This window comes from Eptesicus fuscus, chromosome 11 (genome assembly GCF_027574615.1).
Source record: "Eptesicus fuscus isolate TK198812 chromosome 11, DD_ASM_mEF_20220401, whole genome shotgun sequence".
Lineage (NCBI taxonomy): Eukaryota > Metazoa > Chordata > Mammalia > Chiroptera > Vespertilionidae > Eptesicus > Eptesicus fuscus.
In genome coordinates, this window is record NC_072483.1 from 74,655,081 (window position 1) to 74,673,214 (window position 18,134).

At 42.9% G+C, this 18,134-nt stretch overlaps 1 protein-coding gene across 3 annotated transcripts in view; it reads left to right on the plus strand.

Annotated features, from left to right (window-relative positions):
• Positions 1 to 13,395, plus strand: part of MREG (melanoregulin) — a 53,277-nt gene extending 39,882 nt beyond the window's left edge. For all 3 annotated transcript variants that reach the window (XM_054723358.1, XM_054723357.1, XM_054723359.1), the window contains 3 exons: positions 9,872 to 9,962; positions 10,812 to 10,975; positions 11,475 to 13,395. In XM_054723358.1, the coding sequence (XP_054579333.1) occupies positions 9,872 to 9,962; positions 10,812 to 10,975; positions 11,475 to 11,609 (390 nt within the window). In that variant the 3' untranslated portion in view covers positions 11,610 to 13,395. The remainder of the gene's footprint in view (positions 1 to 9,871; positions 9,963 to 10,811; positions 10,976 to 11,474) is intronic.
• The last annotated feature ends 4,739 nt before the right edge of the window (positions 13,396 to 18,134 follow it).

Consider the following 18,134-nt stretch of genomic DNA (forward strand, 5'->3'; position numbering starts at 1 on the left):
CTGGATAGAAGCAATTAAGGCAATTCTTGTTGGGAGGTGTTGGAGGGCCTTCCAGGTCCTGGAGTCCCCAAGGACCTAAGTGCCAGGTCCCTGGGCACTGACCCCTTCTTGGCTTCCACTCCCTACCACATCCTCCTCCAGGGTTCATCTAGTCTCTTGTGTATCCTCTAATTCACTGAGCTTCTCTGCGCTGTCATTTGATCCTGTGCCATTTGGGCCGAGGTGGAAGCCGAGGGCTAATGAGTGGACCGCCTGTCTAGGAACAGTGAAACACAATCCTATCTTTCCCACTTACACACCACGTCTGCTGGGTGTAGAGAATAGGCTTTTATAGTCCTGAAAGAAGATGCCCCTCCTGGGTAGGTGGCCTTGATGCTGTCCAGAACCAGCTGTGTTTAAAGGAAGCTTCTTCTGCATAATGGACTCGCCTCCCTTTCCCTCGAGTCTCATCAGCCTGCCCCTTACACTGGGATCTGGTTGCATTGTCCTGCCCCTCGCTGCTGGGCCATGAGGACTGTGTCAGCGAGAGGCAGCGGGGAACAGAAAAGGGGGTCTTTTGTCTCCTGGACTGAGTGGCTATGCCAGGAACCACTTTTAGAATCATTTCTCTCTTTGTGTCCCAGTTTCCATATTGGTGACAGGGAAGAACAGTGTAGTGGGTTATATTTGGGCCTAATTGAATGCAGCTTAGTGTACTGGAGGGAGGTTATGGAGTCAGACAGCTTTGAGTTTAAATTCTAAGTTCCCTACTTAATAGCTCTGATATCTCAGTTGAGTTATTTAACCTCGTAGTGCCACACTTAGCACCTCTCTAGAAACAAATCCATAAACCCATCTCATCTGATTTTGTGTCTGGGATGTCACATACAGAGTGCCTGGAGCAGTGCCTGCCATAGTGCAGCCTCAATATCTATTCTTATTTAAAGAGACATATGTGAAAAGTACTTTTCAAATAGCAAATGCTTGATCAGGCACTGAGTAGAAGAGGTGAATTTTTTATTTTGATCCATTTCACCTTTCTTGAATTTATTCTGTTTCCCCAAAATATGGGCATTAAAATGTCTTGATCATATAAACATGCCTTGTCCAGAACACACATGAATTAGAGCCCAAGTGGCTTTTTCAAATAAAATGTTGTGCTGCTGTCTAGATTTAAAATAGGTACTCAGTCACGGGCAGAATGTGGCCTTTATATAAATTGTCATATTCATTTGAGTTCACTACACCCATTGGAGCACCTGCTGTCTACAGAAGACTGTGGAAGACATGGATGAATCAGGTTCTTGTATCCACAGAACCTGCAATCGGTAGTGAAGGAGATGATACAAATACCTATATAGTAATATCTATACAGTAAATAAAATAACTCTACAACAGTTTTCATAAAAGGGCTGAGGAATTTCGAAGACAAAGCTATTACTTTCCACTGGCAAGAAAGGTGAAGGCTTCTCGAGGTGTTGGTGTTTATGCTGAGCCTTGATGAGTGAGTAGGATTTAGATTCAAGGCATACTCAGGCATAGACTGGTGGACCCATGTGGCAGGGGCACGCTGTGAGTGGAGGGACATTGTAGGAACAAGAGTGGAAAGTCAGATTATGGAGAGCCTGTTCGGGATTGAAATGTTATTCACTACTCAGTAAGTGGTGTGGAACCACTGAAAATGTCGGGGAGGGAGAAGACCCACTTTCACCTTTAGGATAAGGTGACCAGACGTCCTGCTTTTGGCGGGACAGTCCCGATTTTTAACAATTTGTCCCGCGTCCCGCGGCGTTTATAGAAGTCCCAATTTTTGGAAAGAATGCACGACAAGCTAGGGAACGGCGGGAGAACGGGAAGGGAATATACGGTTTTCGGAGGCCATGTGGCTATTTAGCCAGGATATGAGTTTTATATTGTTTTTGTTAATTTTATAATGTTAAACTTTAATAATAACAAATAATTGTTGAGAACTGATTATCGAGAACTGCTTATCAAAGTTCGCATTGTTGATCAGTTGTTAGAATTCGACCACCATTGTTTGGACTTAATGAACAATGGCATTTTTTGGGATTGGCAATGACGAAAACATTTTGTAACTGTCTCTCAGACGATATACATCGTACTGCGTGCTAGTAAGCTAGTTAAACAAGTGATGTCATCACAAATCAGCTATTCAGATAATTTAGGTAAGTAATTTATTTATTTCATAAATACATAAATTTTCTTGAATTTAGCAGACAGTACTCTTATTATTTATATTTTATAGTGGCGGCAAAAAGTCTAGCACCGGCCTTGAAAGTGACACGGCAAATTCAGAGGAAAAATAATACAAGTTAGTACTGTTATTATTTAGAAAGAAATATAGGATTAAAATAATTTTTAAAATATAGTTACTTTATAACAATCAAATTAATTTAATTTATAAACTAACAATAAAATATGTTCATGTAATTATGTACCTACTTACTGTGTTTTTAAGCAATATATATATAATAATTTATAATATAATTTTAAATTATTTTTTTTAGATTTTTAACATAATGAGTAAGAAAAGAGGATGCAAATTCAACGATGATCTAAGAAGTGAATTTCCTTTTATTAAAAAAACCAAAAGCGATTACAATATAGACCAAATTTTTAATCAAGAACCCCCCCCACCCCCCACCCCCCGCCCGAAACCGGTTTGGCTCAGTGGATAGAGCGTCGGCCTGCAGACTCAAGGGTCCCAGATTCGATTCCGGTCAAGGGCATGTACCTTGGTTGCGGGCACATCCCCAGTAGGGCGTGTGCAAGAGGCAGCTGATCGATGTTTCTCTCTCATCAATGTTTCTAACTCTCTATCCCTCTCTCTTCCTCTCTGTAAAAAATCAATAAAATATATTAAAAAAAAAAAAAAAGAACCCCCCTGGTCAATAGTGTCCCGCTTTACCAATGTTAAAATCTGGTCACCTTACTTTAGGAAGACAGCTGGTTGGTATGAGATCAGAGACATTAGCTTCTGGAAGCAGAGGTATCAGTATTGCATCTATTCAGGCTTCTTAAGGCTGAGGCATTGGGATTAGAGAAGAGGGGAGTTTGTGGCAGGGAGAGAACCAACAGGGTTAGGTGACTGGTATGGATTCAGAAGGTGGGATTGAAGGGGAGTGAGCAAATAACTAAGTTGGAAACATAAGAGAGAAGACATTGGCCTGATGGAGGCTGGTGGGGGAGTCAGACTCTATTGAGTGGCCCTATTAGCAGCCCACCCATGTGGAGACACCCAGCACAAAGGGGGAAATCAAGCCCTATAGCTCAGGCTTGGGGTCAAAGCAAAGCGGGGAGACTTAGGAGTGACAACAGAAGTGGAGGCAGGAGGGGAAATTATCCAGGGAGATGGAGATGAGAAGACCCAAGACAAAGTCTTGGGAAAGGATGGCATGAAAAGACGAGGCAAAGGAAGAAGAGGGACCTGCAAAGGGAAGGGAGGGGAGGGAGGGAGATCAGCTGAAGAATGCACTTGGGAGACAGCAGGTCCCACATTTCAGACCTGCTGCTGAGTGACCCTAGGCAAGATACTGCTCCTTCCCTCCCCTGTGTGGGGATTCTAACACCACCTCACAGGGTGGAGGAGTCCATGCCTGCTGTACTGAGTGGGTTCATAGTAAGCTCTCGTTCCTTGTTCTTTTCCCACAGAAACCTGGAGAGGCATGTTAAGAAGGGGATGGCCATCAGGATGTAATGCTTTAGAGAGACGAGGGCCCTCAGAAAGGACTATGAGACACCCCCATTTGGTCACTAGTGACAGAGGAAGGTGGGGAAAGTACCTTACCACTTCCCTTGTGCAGTGGATCTGAAAGGCTGATTGTCAGGGCCTGGTGAGTAAGGGGATGAGGAGGAAGTGAGAACAGCAAGTGGGCGCTCCCCCTGTAAGCTTGTGGTGGTGGAGGGAGAGGAGGATGGAGCAGAGCTTGAGGAAGCAGCAGGGCTCAGGGAAGGGCATCAGGGCTGCTTACGCCAGTGAAACGAGCTGCCCTTCTCAGAAGAGTGAGCTATTCCTTGGAAAACCCTTTTTCTCTTGGATTTGGCAGATGCGGTCCAAGCTCTGTGGTGTTTGCTCAGAGGTGCTGGCTGATTAGCTGTGGGAGGAGGAAGGCCATTGTGCGCCAGGGAAACTGTGGCTGTCAAGGGAGCTCCCTGCAGGACGTGGCTCGATTCTGAATTAGGCATCCTTGTAACCTGTAATCCTTTTATTTATTTATTTAAATTATTTATTATTTAAAGTATTACATATGTCTTCTTCCCTCCCACCCCCCGCCCCCATTGACCTCTTCTTGGCAGATTCCACCCCCAACCTGTAATCTTGTAGAAGAGGGAGCATAGAAGAGGGCTGCAAGCTCGCCAGGGATGGTTCCAAGGAAAGAAAGATCACATGGTCGGTTACTTTCTGAAGAGAGCAGTAGGGCATCCAGGGGGAGGAGCCGAGGGAGTGCCCAGAGTTTTCTCAGCCCTGAAGCGTGGTTTCAGAAAATGATGGGCGGTTTCACAGCTCTCTGTTGCTGACAAGCACCAGCCCAGTCCGAAATACTGATCTCTCCTCCTGGGTCCTCAGCATCTCAGACCTTTGCAGCCCCTGCCACTCCTCACCACCCACCACCCCTGCGTGTTGAAGGGAATGGTTTTGCCTGAGTCACTCTTCAGAGATGAAGTGGCCAGATGGATTAAACATTTTTGTAAGTAAGGGAATTGAGTGGTTAAGCCAATGATAGACTCCCCCCAGTCCCCCGGATCTTTAGAAGAAATTAGCCAATTAGATACAGCTATCTCCTCTCCCCTGTTAATAACCATCTTGTGAGAGTCACAAGCTCTGCTCAGATGGACAGAATTCAGGGGAGGCATCATAAAGCAATTGATAAGAGAAAAGGACTGCTGTTATGTTTGTGGCATTGCCTGGGGCACTCTTGGGAAAGAAAGATTGGGACCCAGGCAGAGCCATTAATGCTGCATTCTCTGTAAACCCTATGCATCCCCAGCTAAATAGGTTTATATGCTGTCTAATTCTAGAGTCTAGAGTTAGGAAAATATAAGACTAACATTTTGTGCAGTATTTATAGTTTCTTTTTTGTTTATGTACTTAATGAGTGGACTTAGTAACGTGAATCTTTTGGATGCAAGGACCAGGAGCACTCTAGTTCTCTAAAACTAAGTGGAATTGTCTTATATTACAGAGTTCCAGAAGGAGGATTGGCTTCAGCAGAGATCTGATCCTGAGGCCTACATGTCCTTAGGCTCTATTTCTCTGAGACCCTTTCATGTTTGCCCTCCTCTGAGTGCTGACCTCTTCCTTAGGCTGGCTCTTCTCGGGGTAGTAAAAGTGATGGGAGTAGTTCTAGTTTTTGTGCCCTCACACCACGGAGAGAGAACATAATTCCTGATTGCTCCGAGAAACCCCATGGGTTTTGTTGCATCTCCTTGGCTTGAGTTGGGTTACGTGTCTGTACTTGAGGCAATGGGATAGGCTGAATGGCTTAAGTTATTGGGTTTCAAATCTGGTACCCCTTCAAAAGATCCTGATTTCATTGGTCTGGGAGGTGGATTCTATACATTGGTATTTTTAAGTGCTCCCTGGATGGTTTTAATATATAGCCAAAGTTGAGTTTGTTGGCTTAAGCCAATCAGTGTATACTGAGGGCTGAAAATGTAACTGTTCTCCAAAGGAAAGTCTAGGTGTACTTGACATCCAGATTGATGGGATAAGAGGAGTATAGATGTTGGGGAAGCAAATATCAAATATTTACTTGTAGCAGACATATTAGTTGCAGACATATTAGCTGCCCCAATGTCCCTATCCCTCCTTTCTCCTTGCCACCAGAACCCAGCTTTAATTTAGGGCAGTAAGGTGTCAGCTCTAGGGGATAGATCCAATAATCTTTTTCTGGACCTGAGAGGAGTGGAGGAGAAGGGAGGCAGAGCTAAATTACTCTTAGTACATAGAAAAAGTACAAAAAGTTTGAAACGGAAGGAATTGGTAGTGGAAGCTACCAGAGGAGAAGGAGGGGAAGGGCAATGTGAGGGAGGAGGCGGGGCAGGGGGGGGTGGAGAGGGGAAGGAAGAAGAAATGTTCAAATGTGGCTACCTCTGAGAAATAGACAAGAAGAAAATGGGAAAGCAAACTTTTAGCTCTCATTTCATACCCTTCTGTTCTCCTTAAATTTTTATTTCTATGTGATTCTGTTATTTTTAATTAAAAATAAATTGATCTCTTTTGCAGTTGTTCCTAAGAGTTTAAAATAGTTATGGGATCTATTGTTAGAGTACATTTCTTTAATTGTTTAAATCACCTTTTTAACAAGAAATAAGTTGTACTTTTTAACTATCCTATTTGCCCACAACCTCACAATAACGTAGTATAGATAGGTATAAAATGTTTTAATTTTGTGTGTGAGAAAGTGATCTCAGGAACTTACATTAGAACTCAAGGTCAAAGTCAGCTCATGGGATTCAAACCTGGAGGACAAGTAGCTATGGATGGTTGCAGGAGATTGAGTTTTGTTCTGCCTTTCATGTTGTTGCCTCAATCTTCTTGTCTAGCCACCCTTATCTGATTTGGTCAACAACTAGAGAGGAGAAAAACCTCAAGAATTCAGCTATAAGCATCTTCAGCGATCCATTTTCAATCACGTTTTTCAGTTTGTCCTGGTTCCCAGGTATCTTGTGAAATTAATTCTGCACTATCTCTTTTATTACACCTTTAACAGTTTACTCATTGTTAAAATTTTGGACCACAGCATCACATTGGCCACAATGTATTATTTCAGAAATTATGAGAAAAACAAAACTTTCTTTTGGAAAATAAGACTTTTACTTTTAATGTCTAATAGATTTGAGTTTCAGATCACTGGTGAAGAACAGTTAACTGACCTTTAATTGTTATTTTCAAATTATTTGTCTAAAAACAACTTGTTACATTTTAAAAATTGTAGAAGGACATCACAAGGCTTGTTTTTCTCTAGTACCATGGAATAAATGAATTAGTTTCTTAAGTTGTGGGCAGATTTCATACATCACTATTTTTCATTTGTCACTTTAGCTTCTGTTCTTTGGGGTCAGGTGTTAAAGAGGAATTAAAATTCCCCTCTTATATTTATTTTACCAAAACTCAATTCTTAGGTAAAACCCTACCCAAGCTTCTATTGGTATTAAGACTTTAAATTTTGCACAAAACTTCCAGATACTTTCATATGATTACCCATGACTAGTCTGTCAAAAGGAAACAGTAATAATATGGATATAAGAAATGCAAGGTTTCATATCACTAATCTAAACAAGTACCTATCATATGCGGGTCATTCAATACGTCATGTGTGGGTCCATCCTTAGCAATTTGTTAATGTCCTATTATTGCTTCTCCATCAAACACTTTATCAGTCACAGATGCTGCAACTGAATGAATTTGTATAACATTCAGTGTTGGTATTCAGGAATAGCAAACAAATCCACAAAACTGGTAGATGGATAGCAGGAAGAGAAAGATTTTTATTTTTTTAAAGTCTGAAGCCTGGATCACCCAATGATGACTGTGTCTCCGAAAAATAGAGATTTGGTCTCAGGCATCAGCCTAAAAAGCTCAAAGAAAAAATTAGCAGACCTCTAATCGCAAGTTAATGAAGCCACCTAGTGGTTTGTTACAAAATTTAAGGTTGTGTGAATATATCTCAGGATTGATTGTGTGAGGCTCTTAATCACTATGACTAAGAATCTAACTACTTTTCATTTCATCCAGCAAGAAGGAGGGTCAGTGTCACTGAGAATAAGCACAGTGCTGCTCTGTGAAATATTTTTATTTATTTATACTCTTCTTTTTATTAAAATGGACTTACTGCAACTCACCTGAAAAATAGCGAGATAGCACACACTAGAAGATAAGAACAAACATGAATGAAGACATAAGTATAGTCGAAAATTTTGATGATTCAAAATACCTCTAAGTTTTTCATGAAATGACTCCACATTTTTACGTAAGTGTGGAAATCGCTCATTTACAAAATTCACAATGTCCAGAAAAATGAACTAATTTCCAGGAAAAGTAAAATTGTACCTGATGCCGAGAGCAGAGAAATTTTTCTTCTGGGGATCCTCACAAATGAAATTCTGCATCCTGCAATGTATAATGTCCTCAGTCCTTGTAAGAGAAACCATGCTGAGTGTTGGAGGATTGTTTCTCTATTGTGTCCACACTATGTGGAGGAGGATATGCACCAAACTCCGCTTTCCGGGTTTGCATGAACTCATTTGATCCTCACAATAAGCACATGAGGTAGGTAGTATAACGATCCCTGCATTGCACATGAGGCCCTGAGACAAGTGAGGTTATGAACTTGCGAAGAATCAGTTGTTAATAAATATTGCTTCCAAGATGCTAAATGCTGAATGGCCAATTTAGTACAATAGGCCCATCCAATGAAAACCATAGTACTTGAGCTTCCCCCCATGACTTAAACAGTCTCTAGGGGATTATACAGGTGTGCTTCAACATGATGATAAAGATGAGGTCAGGGTTGCATATTTCTGAGATGATTCAGTTAATCTTACTCTCTTCTACGGCCACAGATTTTATCCCTGATTCCAATCACCACACTCTGGAGTACATGCAAGTGTGTGTGTGCCTTTGGTAAATAAATAAAAAAAGAATAGGACCAGGAAAGGGTACTCAAATTTCCCACTCCCTGACTTTTAATAAACAGCTAAAATCCATGAGCTCATGCTGGCATATCTTCAGATACAGATCTAAAATGCAGTTATAACAAAACACACTTTATTTTGCTAGTTTTCTTTTCCCAAGTGGTATCTTTAACGTTTTAAATGGCAGTTAAATTGATTTCTTTTAACCAGTTGAAAGTTGATTAGCAGTGAGCAAGGCAAACCTTGAAAGGAGCCTCGTAGGAAAATAATAGCATCGTTGAGAGGAGTCAAAATATCATAAAACTTGAGTCTTAAATTGAGCCTTTTAGAATGATGTTCTTTTAAGCTGTGCTTTAGGATAGTTATGTGGTTTTGCTAAGAGAAAAAGGTGTATTTTATAAAATGACTGTTCCATATAGATAGAGCCCCTTAAAAACAATTTCAATGGCATTTAAGAGAAATGCTTAATTCAGTAAAGAGTCTAATGCTCCTGAAAGATTCAAGTTCTATTTTGGTGTCAACATGATGGCCTATGACCCACAAGACTGAAGTTTTCAGAATGATAACCTTATAATAGTTCTGCTCAGTGCTTGAAAGATTCATTCTATCATGGGAATGGAAATGAAAGAAAGTGATGCTGAGATATGATAAGGGAAACATTGGCTAGGAATCAAGAAACTTGGGAATCCTAGCTCTACTTTATCCTTAAATAAAGGATAACATACATTCTTTGTATGTCATTTTTCTCATAAACTGAGGAGTCAAACCTGGATTCAAATACCAATTCTGATACTTATTAACTGGGCGATATTGGATTTGCCAGTGAACTTCTTTGGGTCTCGGTTTCTTCATCTATAAAATGGCTTTGATAATACATGGATTTTCTTAGTGCACACCATGTGCATGCATTGTGCTTTGATATACCTTTTACCTTTACAACATTAAATGTATATTCATATTTGTTATCCCCACTTTACAGGTGAGACCATTGAAGTTGAGACAGTAGGTAATTTGAAGGGTTTAATTAGGATAATTAATGTAATGTGTCATATCTCCTGCTACGAAGTAGATTCTCCAGAAATGGTAGCCAGTGTTTTCCTATCGACTCTTCTCTTCTATTAGATATACTTTGAAGATGAGTGAAGAGGAGCTACACATGTTTAAACAGCTTAAGTTTGGGAATTAGATAGAGGCCAAAGAGTGAAAATAAAACTGAATTTTTATTCTCCTACAGGAGTGGCAAAAACTCAACTATGATATCTACACCCTGCGACAGATTCGAAGGGAAGTGAGAAATAGATGGAAACACGTTTTAGAAGATTTAGGTGAGTCTGTACATGATTATGAAATGGTAAGAATGAGCAGTGGTGATCATTCCTTTTCACTTTCTTCACGAGGGTTTTTGTACAAGGAGTGTCAGTAATTGACAACTGAAGGCTACTGTGCACGAATTTTCCCCCCAATCCTGTCCTCCTGTCTCCTCCAGCATAAACATCTGTCACTTTTATTATCACCAGCCCGGGTCTTGAGGACATGTTTTGCCATGTGTTACTCCATCTGTCCTCAGTATCAAGTTGCACAGAGCAGTGGAATCATATGGGTACTACTATCAAATTTTTTTGGAGTTGTGCATCGATTGAATTAGATGGGAGTGATTGGCCAATTAGTATTAGCTTTATGAGGTGAGGCAGATTGGGAGAGATATTGTTTGTAAGAAACTTTTTTTTTTTAAGAGTACAGCAAAATTCAGTGTAAACTTTCAGAAGCACTAAAAGGCAGAAAAGCTTCAAAGTTGGGGAAAATCCCTGTGGTATTTGAGGAGATATTGGGTATTGGTTTTTCTGAATTCTGCTAGGGTTGCAATACAATAACCATGGCTGCCTCCTGCACGCCCCCAACCAGGGATTGAGCCCACAACCCGGGTTCAGTCCGCAGGCCAACGTTCTATCCACTGAGCCAAACCGGCTAGGGCTCAAACAAATTTTAATGAAACACACCACCAGCAGGTCACCCTGAGCTGGAAAGCAGCCACGGAGCAGTGCCTTTGGCTTCAGTTTTCCCCTGCTTGTTCAGAATCCACATCGGGGTCCCTCCACCTCCTGCAGGGCCTGTGCTGCAGGGCAGTCCCTTCCTGTGACTACTTTACTTGACAGGTACTTTTTGGTTTACCTTAGGTTTTCAAAAGGAAACAGACTCTTTGTTGTCAGTGACGAAACTCAGCACCATCAGTGACTCTAAAAACACAAGGAAAGCTCGAGAGATCTTGTTGAAACTGGCTGAGGAGACCACTATTTTCCCAACAGGTTGGGAGCTCTCTGAGAGATACCTCTTTGTTGTGGTGAGTGGATGCATTTTTCATCTGCCCTGATTTTGCTTTCAATTTTCTGCTTTTCTGTTCATCTATATACTCATTCCAACTCCACTGGCAACCCCACAATGTGAGGTAGCAGATGGTGCTGGCATCTGTGGCCAGTAGCACGAGCCACCCGGGGGGGCTGTAGGATTCAGATTTTTGGATTGCACTCCGACCTATTGAGGCTTGGGTTGTGACTCAAGAATCTGTATTTTGCAGCCAATTCTACTGTATAGTCAGCTTTGTAGGTCAGAGATATGAAAAATGTTGTTTATATAACCCAAGATTGACAAAGAATTTGAAAGGCTGTTTCTTGGATAACGTAAGTAAAGGATTAAGGCGTGTCTCTAAATTTGTTGAGAAAAATTTAATAACTGTTTCCTTGTTATTAGGTCTGGGATGGGTTTTGTTGTTAGTTTGGTTTTCCCATCGAAGGGCTTGGGTTCCCATCTTGACAACTTTTTTGTATTTAATTTTTTGGCAGGACCGTCTCATTGCTCTCGATGCTGCAGAAGAGTTCTTTAAAATTGCCTGTCGAACTTACCCCAAGAAGCCCGGGGTGCCATGCTTGGCAGATGGCAGGAAAGAACTGCACTACCTTCCATTTCCAAGTCCCTAGAGGAGAGGCTGGGAGGCAGAGTTGGAATTTTTCCACTGGAACTCAGCAGCCAACCAAAGCTGGACAAATGAGTGTAGATACAAGTGAGCAAGTAGAGAGCCAACTGAGTGAAAAATGATTCTGAATCCTACAAAAGTCTAAGGATTTGGATATCTGGTCTTCATGAGGACTTTATCCTGTAAGATGTTCAGGTTGCAGTGAAACACCCTGGTGGTCTTACATCACAGAGGTGGTCAGTGGGACATTTCATCATGAGTGTTTTGATTCTGAGAACCCATTGCCCTCATTCCAGTTTTGGTTGAACAATAAGCCTTAGTCATGAATCCTATTGGGAGAATGGGATATTCTAGTTAATAAAACAATAATTTTAATGGAGAGAGTTCTCATTGAGCCCAATATGGATTACCAGTTTTTAAACAATTGTTATATGTATATATAGGCTAATACCAAAATAATACCAGGCACTATGTGACATTTCTTTAATTTGGAAGAACCTTGGAGGGTGTCGAGGCATCATTTTAAGTATCAGTTATAATTATTTAGAAATACAGATGTACCAGATAATAGAAATCAGTAAAAGTGTGGCTCAGCCATGAATTTCAAATAGAATGATACAAAGCAGAGCATCCTGCAGGTATATATAAAAACTCTGTCTTTAGTTGTGGTACAAGCATCTTAAATTCTCAACGTTATTGGTATCTGGTTACCTCCTTTTTGCTCATTGTCCACTTCTGACCCAAAAGCCCTTGATATTTTACCCAGGATAGCATCTATAAACAGAAACATTTGGCCTCTGCTTCTTTCTCTTCTCTTTAACCTGTTTCTGGCTTATTGGCTGAGAGTTGCACCTGCCCAGGGACCTCTCATGCCATCTTGCATCTCTGCAGGTGGTGTTGCACTGGAGAAGGTCATTGCTGGACTTTCATTCTGAAGATGATTTTTTAAATGGAGCAATGCTGGCAGTACAGCTGGCCTCTATCCACAGACCGAGAAGGCCAGCTCCAAAAGTTACTTGCCCCTTAAGTAAGGAGCTTGCCAAGAAATCAGGGTTCATTTTATTGAAAAGACTTTCAGAACTTGTAGGATTCATGAATAGATTGCTGAGAACAATGACAATATTATTACTTTTACAGATTTTGCTCTTTCAACTTTAGGTTAAAAGGTAACTTGTTTTTAGTCTATTCCAGGGAATTTTGACTTGAAAATATCCATATTTGGACTAGTTTCTGTGGTAGTGAACATGATGTTTCAGTTATTTGTGAGAGGAGACCCATGTTCTCCATTTATTAATGCCTTGCAGACCAATTTAACTGTCATGTTTCAGGAAAAAATTTTCTACTTTAATAAGTAAGCTAAAAGTCTTATTTTTAAAAAATATTTAGTGCTTAATCCCTCCCATAGTGTTTAAAATTAGCCTGCAGATATTTTTCCTCACTTCCATGAGTTCTTGCAAGGTTAACAAACAAACAGTGCAATAGTCAAACAAAATAAAAAAATAAATTTAAAAAATAGAAAGTAGTGTTTTCATCTCTGTCCTTGGAATTTGTATTTTGCCTTTCTGCCTTTTTGATGTCAAAATAGATGAGATTGTTTGCATCTAAGGAGAATAAATTGTAACCATAGTCTTTATTTTTGGTAATGTTTGAGTAAGGATAAGATTGTCTCTATGATTATAAAGACATATGGAATTATCCGGAAATTTTCTTTGCAGGGAATTAAAAGGTTTCTGTATTTACTTTTTGGCTGGATATTTCTGAGAAATAAAAAGGAGAGAGAAAGAGAGAGATTTTTTTGTTCCACTTATATATGCATTCATTGATTGATTCTTATAGGTGCTCTGACCAAGGATTAAACCCACTACCCGGCCAGGGCTCTATATTCTTTTAGCACACTACAGAGGACACTTGGCATCTCAATTTTTCAATTTTCAAGTCCCTTAACATGGGTTTAGAAGACTGGGTTTTAGAGAACTGAGTCAGGGAAACAGGTCTTAGCTTGAGCCTCATCTTTTGATCATTTTAACTAAATGGAGTTTATCTGATTTTGCTACTCATCTATATTCTAAGTATTTAGTGAGATTAAGTTTAGAAAGAACAGTGTTATAAAAACAAAAATTAAATTATGACACATAATAGCTCGATAAAGCATAGCCTTATAGATCATTACTTTTTCAAAAACCAACAGCTGTAGTTTTTAGTAGCAATTTATTTTAAAATTTTTTCAGCATTATTAATATGAAATGGATAAGTAAACTTTGTCATACATCCTAGAGACTTGCAGGATTTGAAGTATCCTAATCAGCAAGCTACTTTACAAAGATGGTTATTTAATCATTTTAATCATCTTTATCAAAATTGACACCAGAAGGTCCATTAAACTGCATAAAGTGTGTTAGGAATAATTTTCCATGTATGAAACGAGTAGTAGTCAAGATAAGTGGTTAGACTGTTTGCCCTCCATCATCTTTGCAGGAGGAAGATGTTAAGAACCTGTTGAACCCAGCAATGCTCAAGGCCTCGAGTGCCTTTTGTCCTTTGCCTGCTTCACAGACCTCACACTATATTGTCTGATTTTATCGGAATCTAGTTGTGTCTGCCTAAGAATGAAACTGTCACTCAAGATTTCTTCAAATTTTTATTTCAATACTAGAGGCCAGTGCATGAAATTCATGCACTGGCGGGGAGGGAAGGGGAGTCTCTCAGCCCGACCTGCACCCTCTCGCAGTCCAGGACCCCTCAGAGGATGTCCGCCTGCCGGCTTAGGCCCACAGGGAATGGGCCAAAGCCGACAGTTGGAAATCTCTCTCACAGTCCTGGACCCCTTGTCCTTACCTCCCGCCTGCTCACAGCTCCTTACCACTCAGCTCGCTGCTCCTCAGCACTGCCACAGAGGCAGGAGAGGCTCCTGCCACTGCCACTGAGCTCACCAGCCATGAGCCCTATCTTTCTGTGTAGTTGTCTGTGGGCCAACTGCTCTCTTCCTTCTCACTTAGGGCGAGCAGCAGGTGAGGGCAGAGTTCACTGTCATGGAATGCAGAGGGCTGCCCGGAGCTGAGGGGAGTGGCTGGGCCCATGGGGTGAGAGGTGGACACAGAGGATGCTATCTCACCCAATTGTGGGGTGGGCTGGCCGGCCTTCATCTGCCTGACCGAGCAGGGTGTCTGCCTCTCCATTCTCCATCCTTCTATCTGTGACACCTGTCACCCTTGCCACGCCTCCCCCAAAGTGAGTTCAGCTCAATCCCTGAATGTAAAAGGACACGGAGTGGGGGGGGGGGGGGGTGGTCGGAGGAGGGGAGACTCTACTCCAGTGCCCTCTGATTCCCAGAGACAGGACCTGGTCGACAGCACCTGATCTCAGGACGGTGGCCACAGCTACAGAACATAGATCTGTTTCAAGAAAAGTTGGGAATGCAGACTTTCGTATGAGCCCCTATTCCAAAAGGTGGCAGTTTATTCACATTGTGGCAATGTCACCTTCAAGAGTAACATAGTGGGTAAAGTCAGGGCCAAACCGGGCCATTTCCTCATCCAATCTCTCTGAGGCGCGTGGGCAGAACCAAGTCTCAGCTCTTCACAGGACACTTCTGGGATTTTTTTTTTAAAGCCTAAAGGACAGTAGTCTGTCTCCATTCTTGTTCTTTGGGATTTTTTCACCGTCGGGTAAAAGGATACGTACGTTGGGGCAATCCTCTCGAGATACAATATTCCAGTTGCACCCATGTGACGACAACAGTGCCCCTCAGAGGGAGGGAGCCGACAGATGGGGAGCAGGGAGTTCTGAAAACCAAAGGATGACAGAGATGCTAAGCCTTTCCTTCACGTGTCTGACACCCCTCTTCAGGCGGCCTGCAGGCCGGGTGTCTGCTGGACCTTTACCACCTGATGTCCTGGCAGGCTGCCCTGGGCCCTGCTAGGCGGTGTGCAGGGCCGCCTTGGGCCGGGGGGAGTCGCCCCCCCCCCCCCCCCCACCCCAGCCACTCCTGGTACAGCTCCTGCACATGGGCGCTGGTCTCCGGGAGCCACACCGGGATGGCAGCGTAGATGCCTTCCATCTGCCGCAGCAGTGCCCTGTCTGCACGCCCGTCCTCCACCTGGGCCTGGCCCCTGCCGCTTAGGCATCCCCGACGCAGGCCAGGACCTCCACGAAGTGGCAGGGGAGCTTGCCACTCTGCAGCTTCAGGACCACTTCTGGATGTTCCGAAAGCCATAAGCTGCCTCAAAGCGTAGCAGAACCTCTCCGCCCCTTTCAAGGGTGACCTCCTGGAAGTCTTTGTTCCTCAGGGGCGGTAGGTGAACACTCCCACGTCCTCGTTGAACAGCTCCTTGGCCATGTGCCTGAAGATGTGTGCCAGGTACCCGTCGGAGCTGGCACCCTCATGGAGCCTCACCTCCTCCTCCTTCATGTCTCCAAACAGAGTGTCCACAGTGGCGTCATTCGAAGTGAGGTCACTTTGCTCCATTATCTGGATAATTTCACCTGAGGTTAACACGTAGTCAGCACCCCGGGAACTATGCAAAGCTGTGGGAACATCTTCTCAAAGGGCCTCCAGTTTCTTGTCATAACACGTGGCCACAATGATGTGGAAATCTTGTCTGGGGACAGGTTCTGCCGTCTGGTGAAGTAATCCTTCACCAGAGACCCCATGATCTGCTGGGGAGACTTAGCAGCTCAGAGGTGGGGGTGATGGGGTGACCCAGCACACGCTCTGCATATCGGTCCCAGCCGGGGCAAGTGGAGGTCAGCATGGGTAGCCGGGGCTCTTCCTCATGGTGCTGGTAGTAGTGATGCACAAATTCCTTCCAGCTCTCCAGGATGCTGAAGTCCGCAGCTATCTTCATGTCAAAGACATTGCGCCCCAAGGTTTTTGAGAAAGCTGCAGAGTCTTCTGGATGCATCAGTAACACTGGGGCTGAATTTAGCAGCAAAATAAGCAGAGATTAAGGACACACAGACACTGCCAGCACCTTGTGCTTTGAGGTATCACATTTCTTATTAAGGTTCAGAACATGGAAGGAGTCCTTAGTGTTCTGTTGAGAAACTTGGACTCCTTCCTCTGTAGTCACACAACTGTCACACGTGAGGCAGTGACTCAGAAATATCTTGGCATCGACCAACTTATGGAATTCTCCCTTCTCTCCATTCTCCTGAGCTGGACTCCAAACGTTGACTGTGGCATTCTCTTGGTCATTGGCTTTTGTTTTTTCACTACATTCCCTCCGTGTGCAGTGATCACACTTCCTCTGGAGTAGGGCAGGTGGGGGCCGGCTCGAGCGACCTGGAGGAAGCACGGGGAGAGCAGTCAGTCACTGCTGGTCGCCCCTGGTGCTGCTGGCAGTATCCTTTCTTCCTTGTGGAGAATCTAGGGAGGGGAAGTGGCCACAGTGCCTGAGGCCGAGTTCCAGGAGGTCGGCAGCACTGTTGGGATTGTGCTGGCGGCACTGGTCCGTTGGTGCCTGTCCTGTCTTCTGGAGATTGTACCTGCAGGACTACTAAGGAAGCCAGTCCCCAGTTCCTCCCCACCTCCGCCACCAATTGATTGGAGTCTGAGGGCCGGGAGGAGGGACCAAGAGGCCTGCCTTCCAGTTACTCGCCAGTCCCCACCATGTCACTCACTCCAGTTCCCTGTTAGCCATCCCCTGATCAATGGGAGCCTGCGTCACCAGTCTCGATGCTGCTATGGATTCATTGGATCCTGAGGGATCCCGGTTCCCCCTTTAGCCATCCCCTGATCAATGGAGCCTGAGGGCTGGGGGATGGACTGTCGTCTGTTAGGTCAATACGAATCTTGGCTCTTTATATATATAGATTGTAGGTCCTGAGAAAAGAAAGGAGGACTTCTCTGGGATTACAGGAAGCAAATGTGTCATTCCAGGCTAATAGGTGTTGTATGCTTAGAAGATTTTGGGCTAAGACTCACTTTCATTGTAATATAGCACCTGATTGCAAGATTATGGGGGAGGTGACATGTAGCCTTCACCTTTCTCTTCTAATGGCTGAAAAATCACTGATATTTACTAAAAGACTGGGCATTTGCTGAAAGGCCATATATTTTATATTAAAAAAAAAAAGATCATGCAGGAAATTTTAAAATAGTAAAAAAGGCCCTAGCTGGTTTGGCTCAGTGGATAGAGCGTCGGCCTGCAGACTGAAGGGCCGCAGGTTCCATTCTGGTCAAGGGCATATGCCTGGATTGCAGGCTTCATCCCCAGTAGGGGGCATGCAGGAGGCAGCCAATTAATGATTCTCTCTCATCGTTGATATTTCTATCTCTCTCTCCCTCTCCCTTCCTCTCTAAAATCAATAAAAATGTATTTTTAAAAAATTATAAAAAAGAAAACTAGCCATAATACAAGAGCTCTAATGCAATTGCTCATAACATTTTGGGACATTACATCCTTTTTCATGTGTCTATTTGAAATTATGTGTACAATTTTATATTTTGATTATTAAATTTAGATCAGGGGTCATGAACTCAAATGTCTCCAAGGCTCACTGAGTAAGAGACTGAGGATCAAAGGGGGTT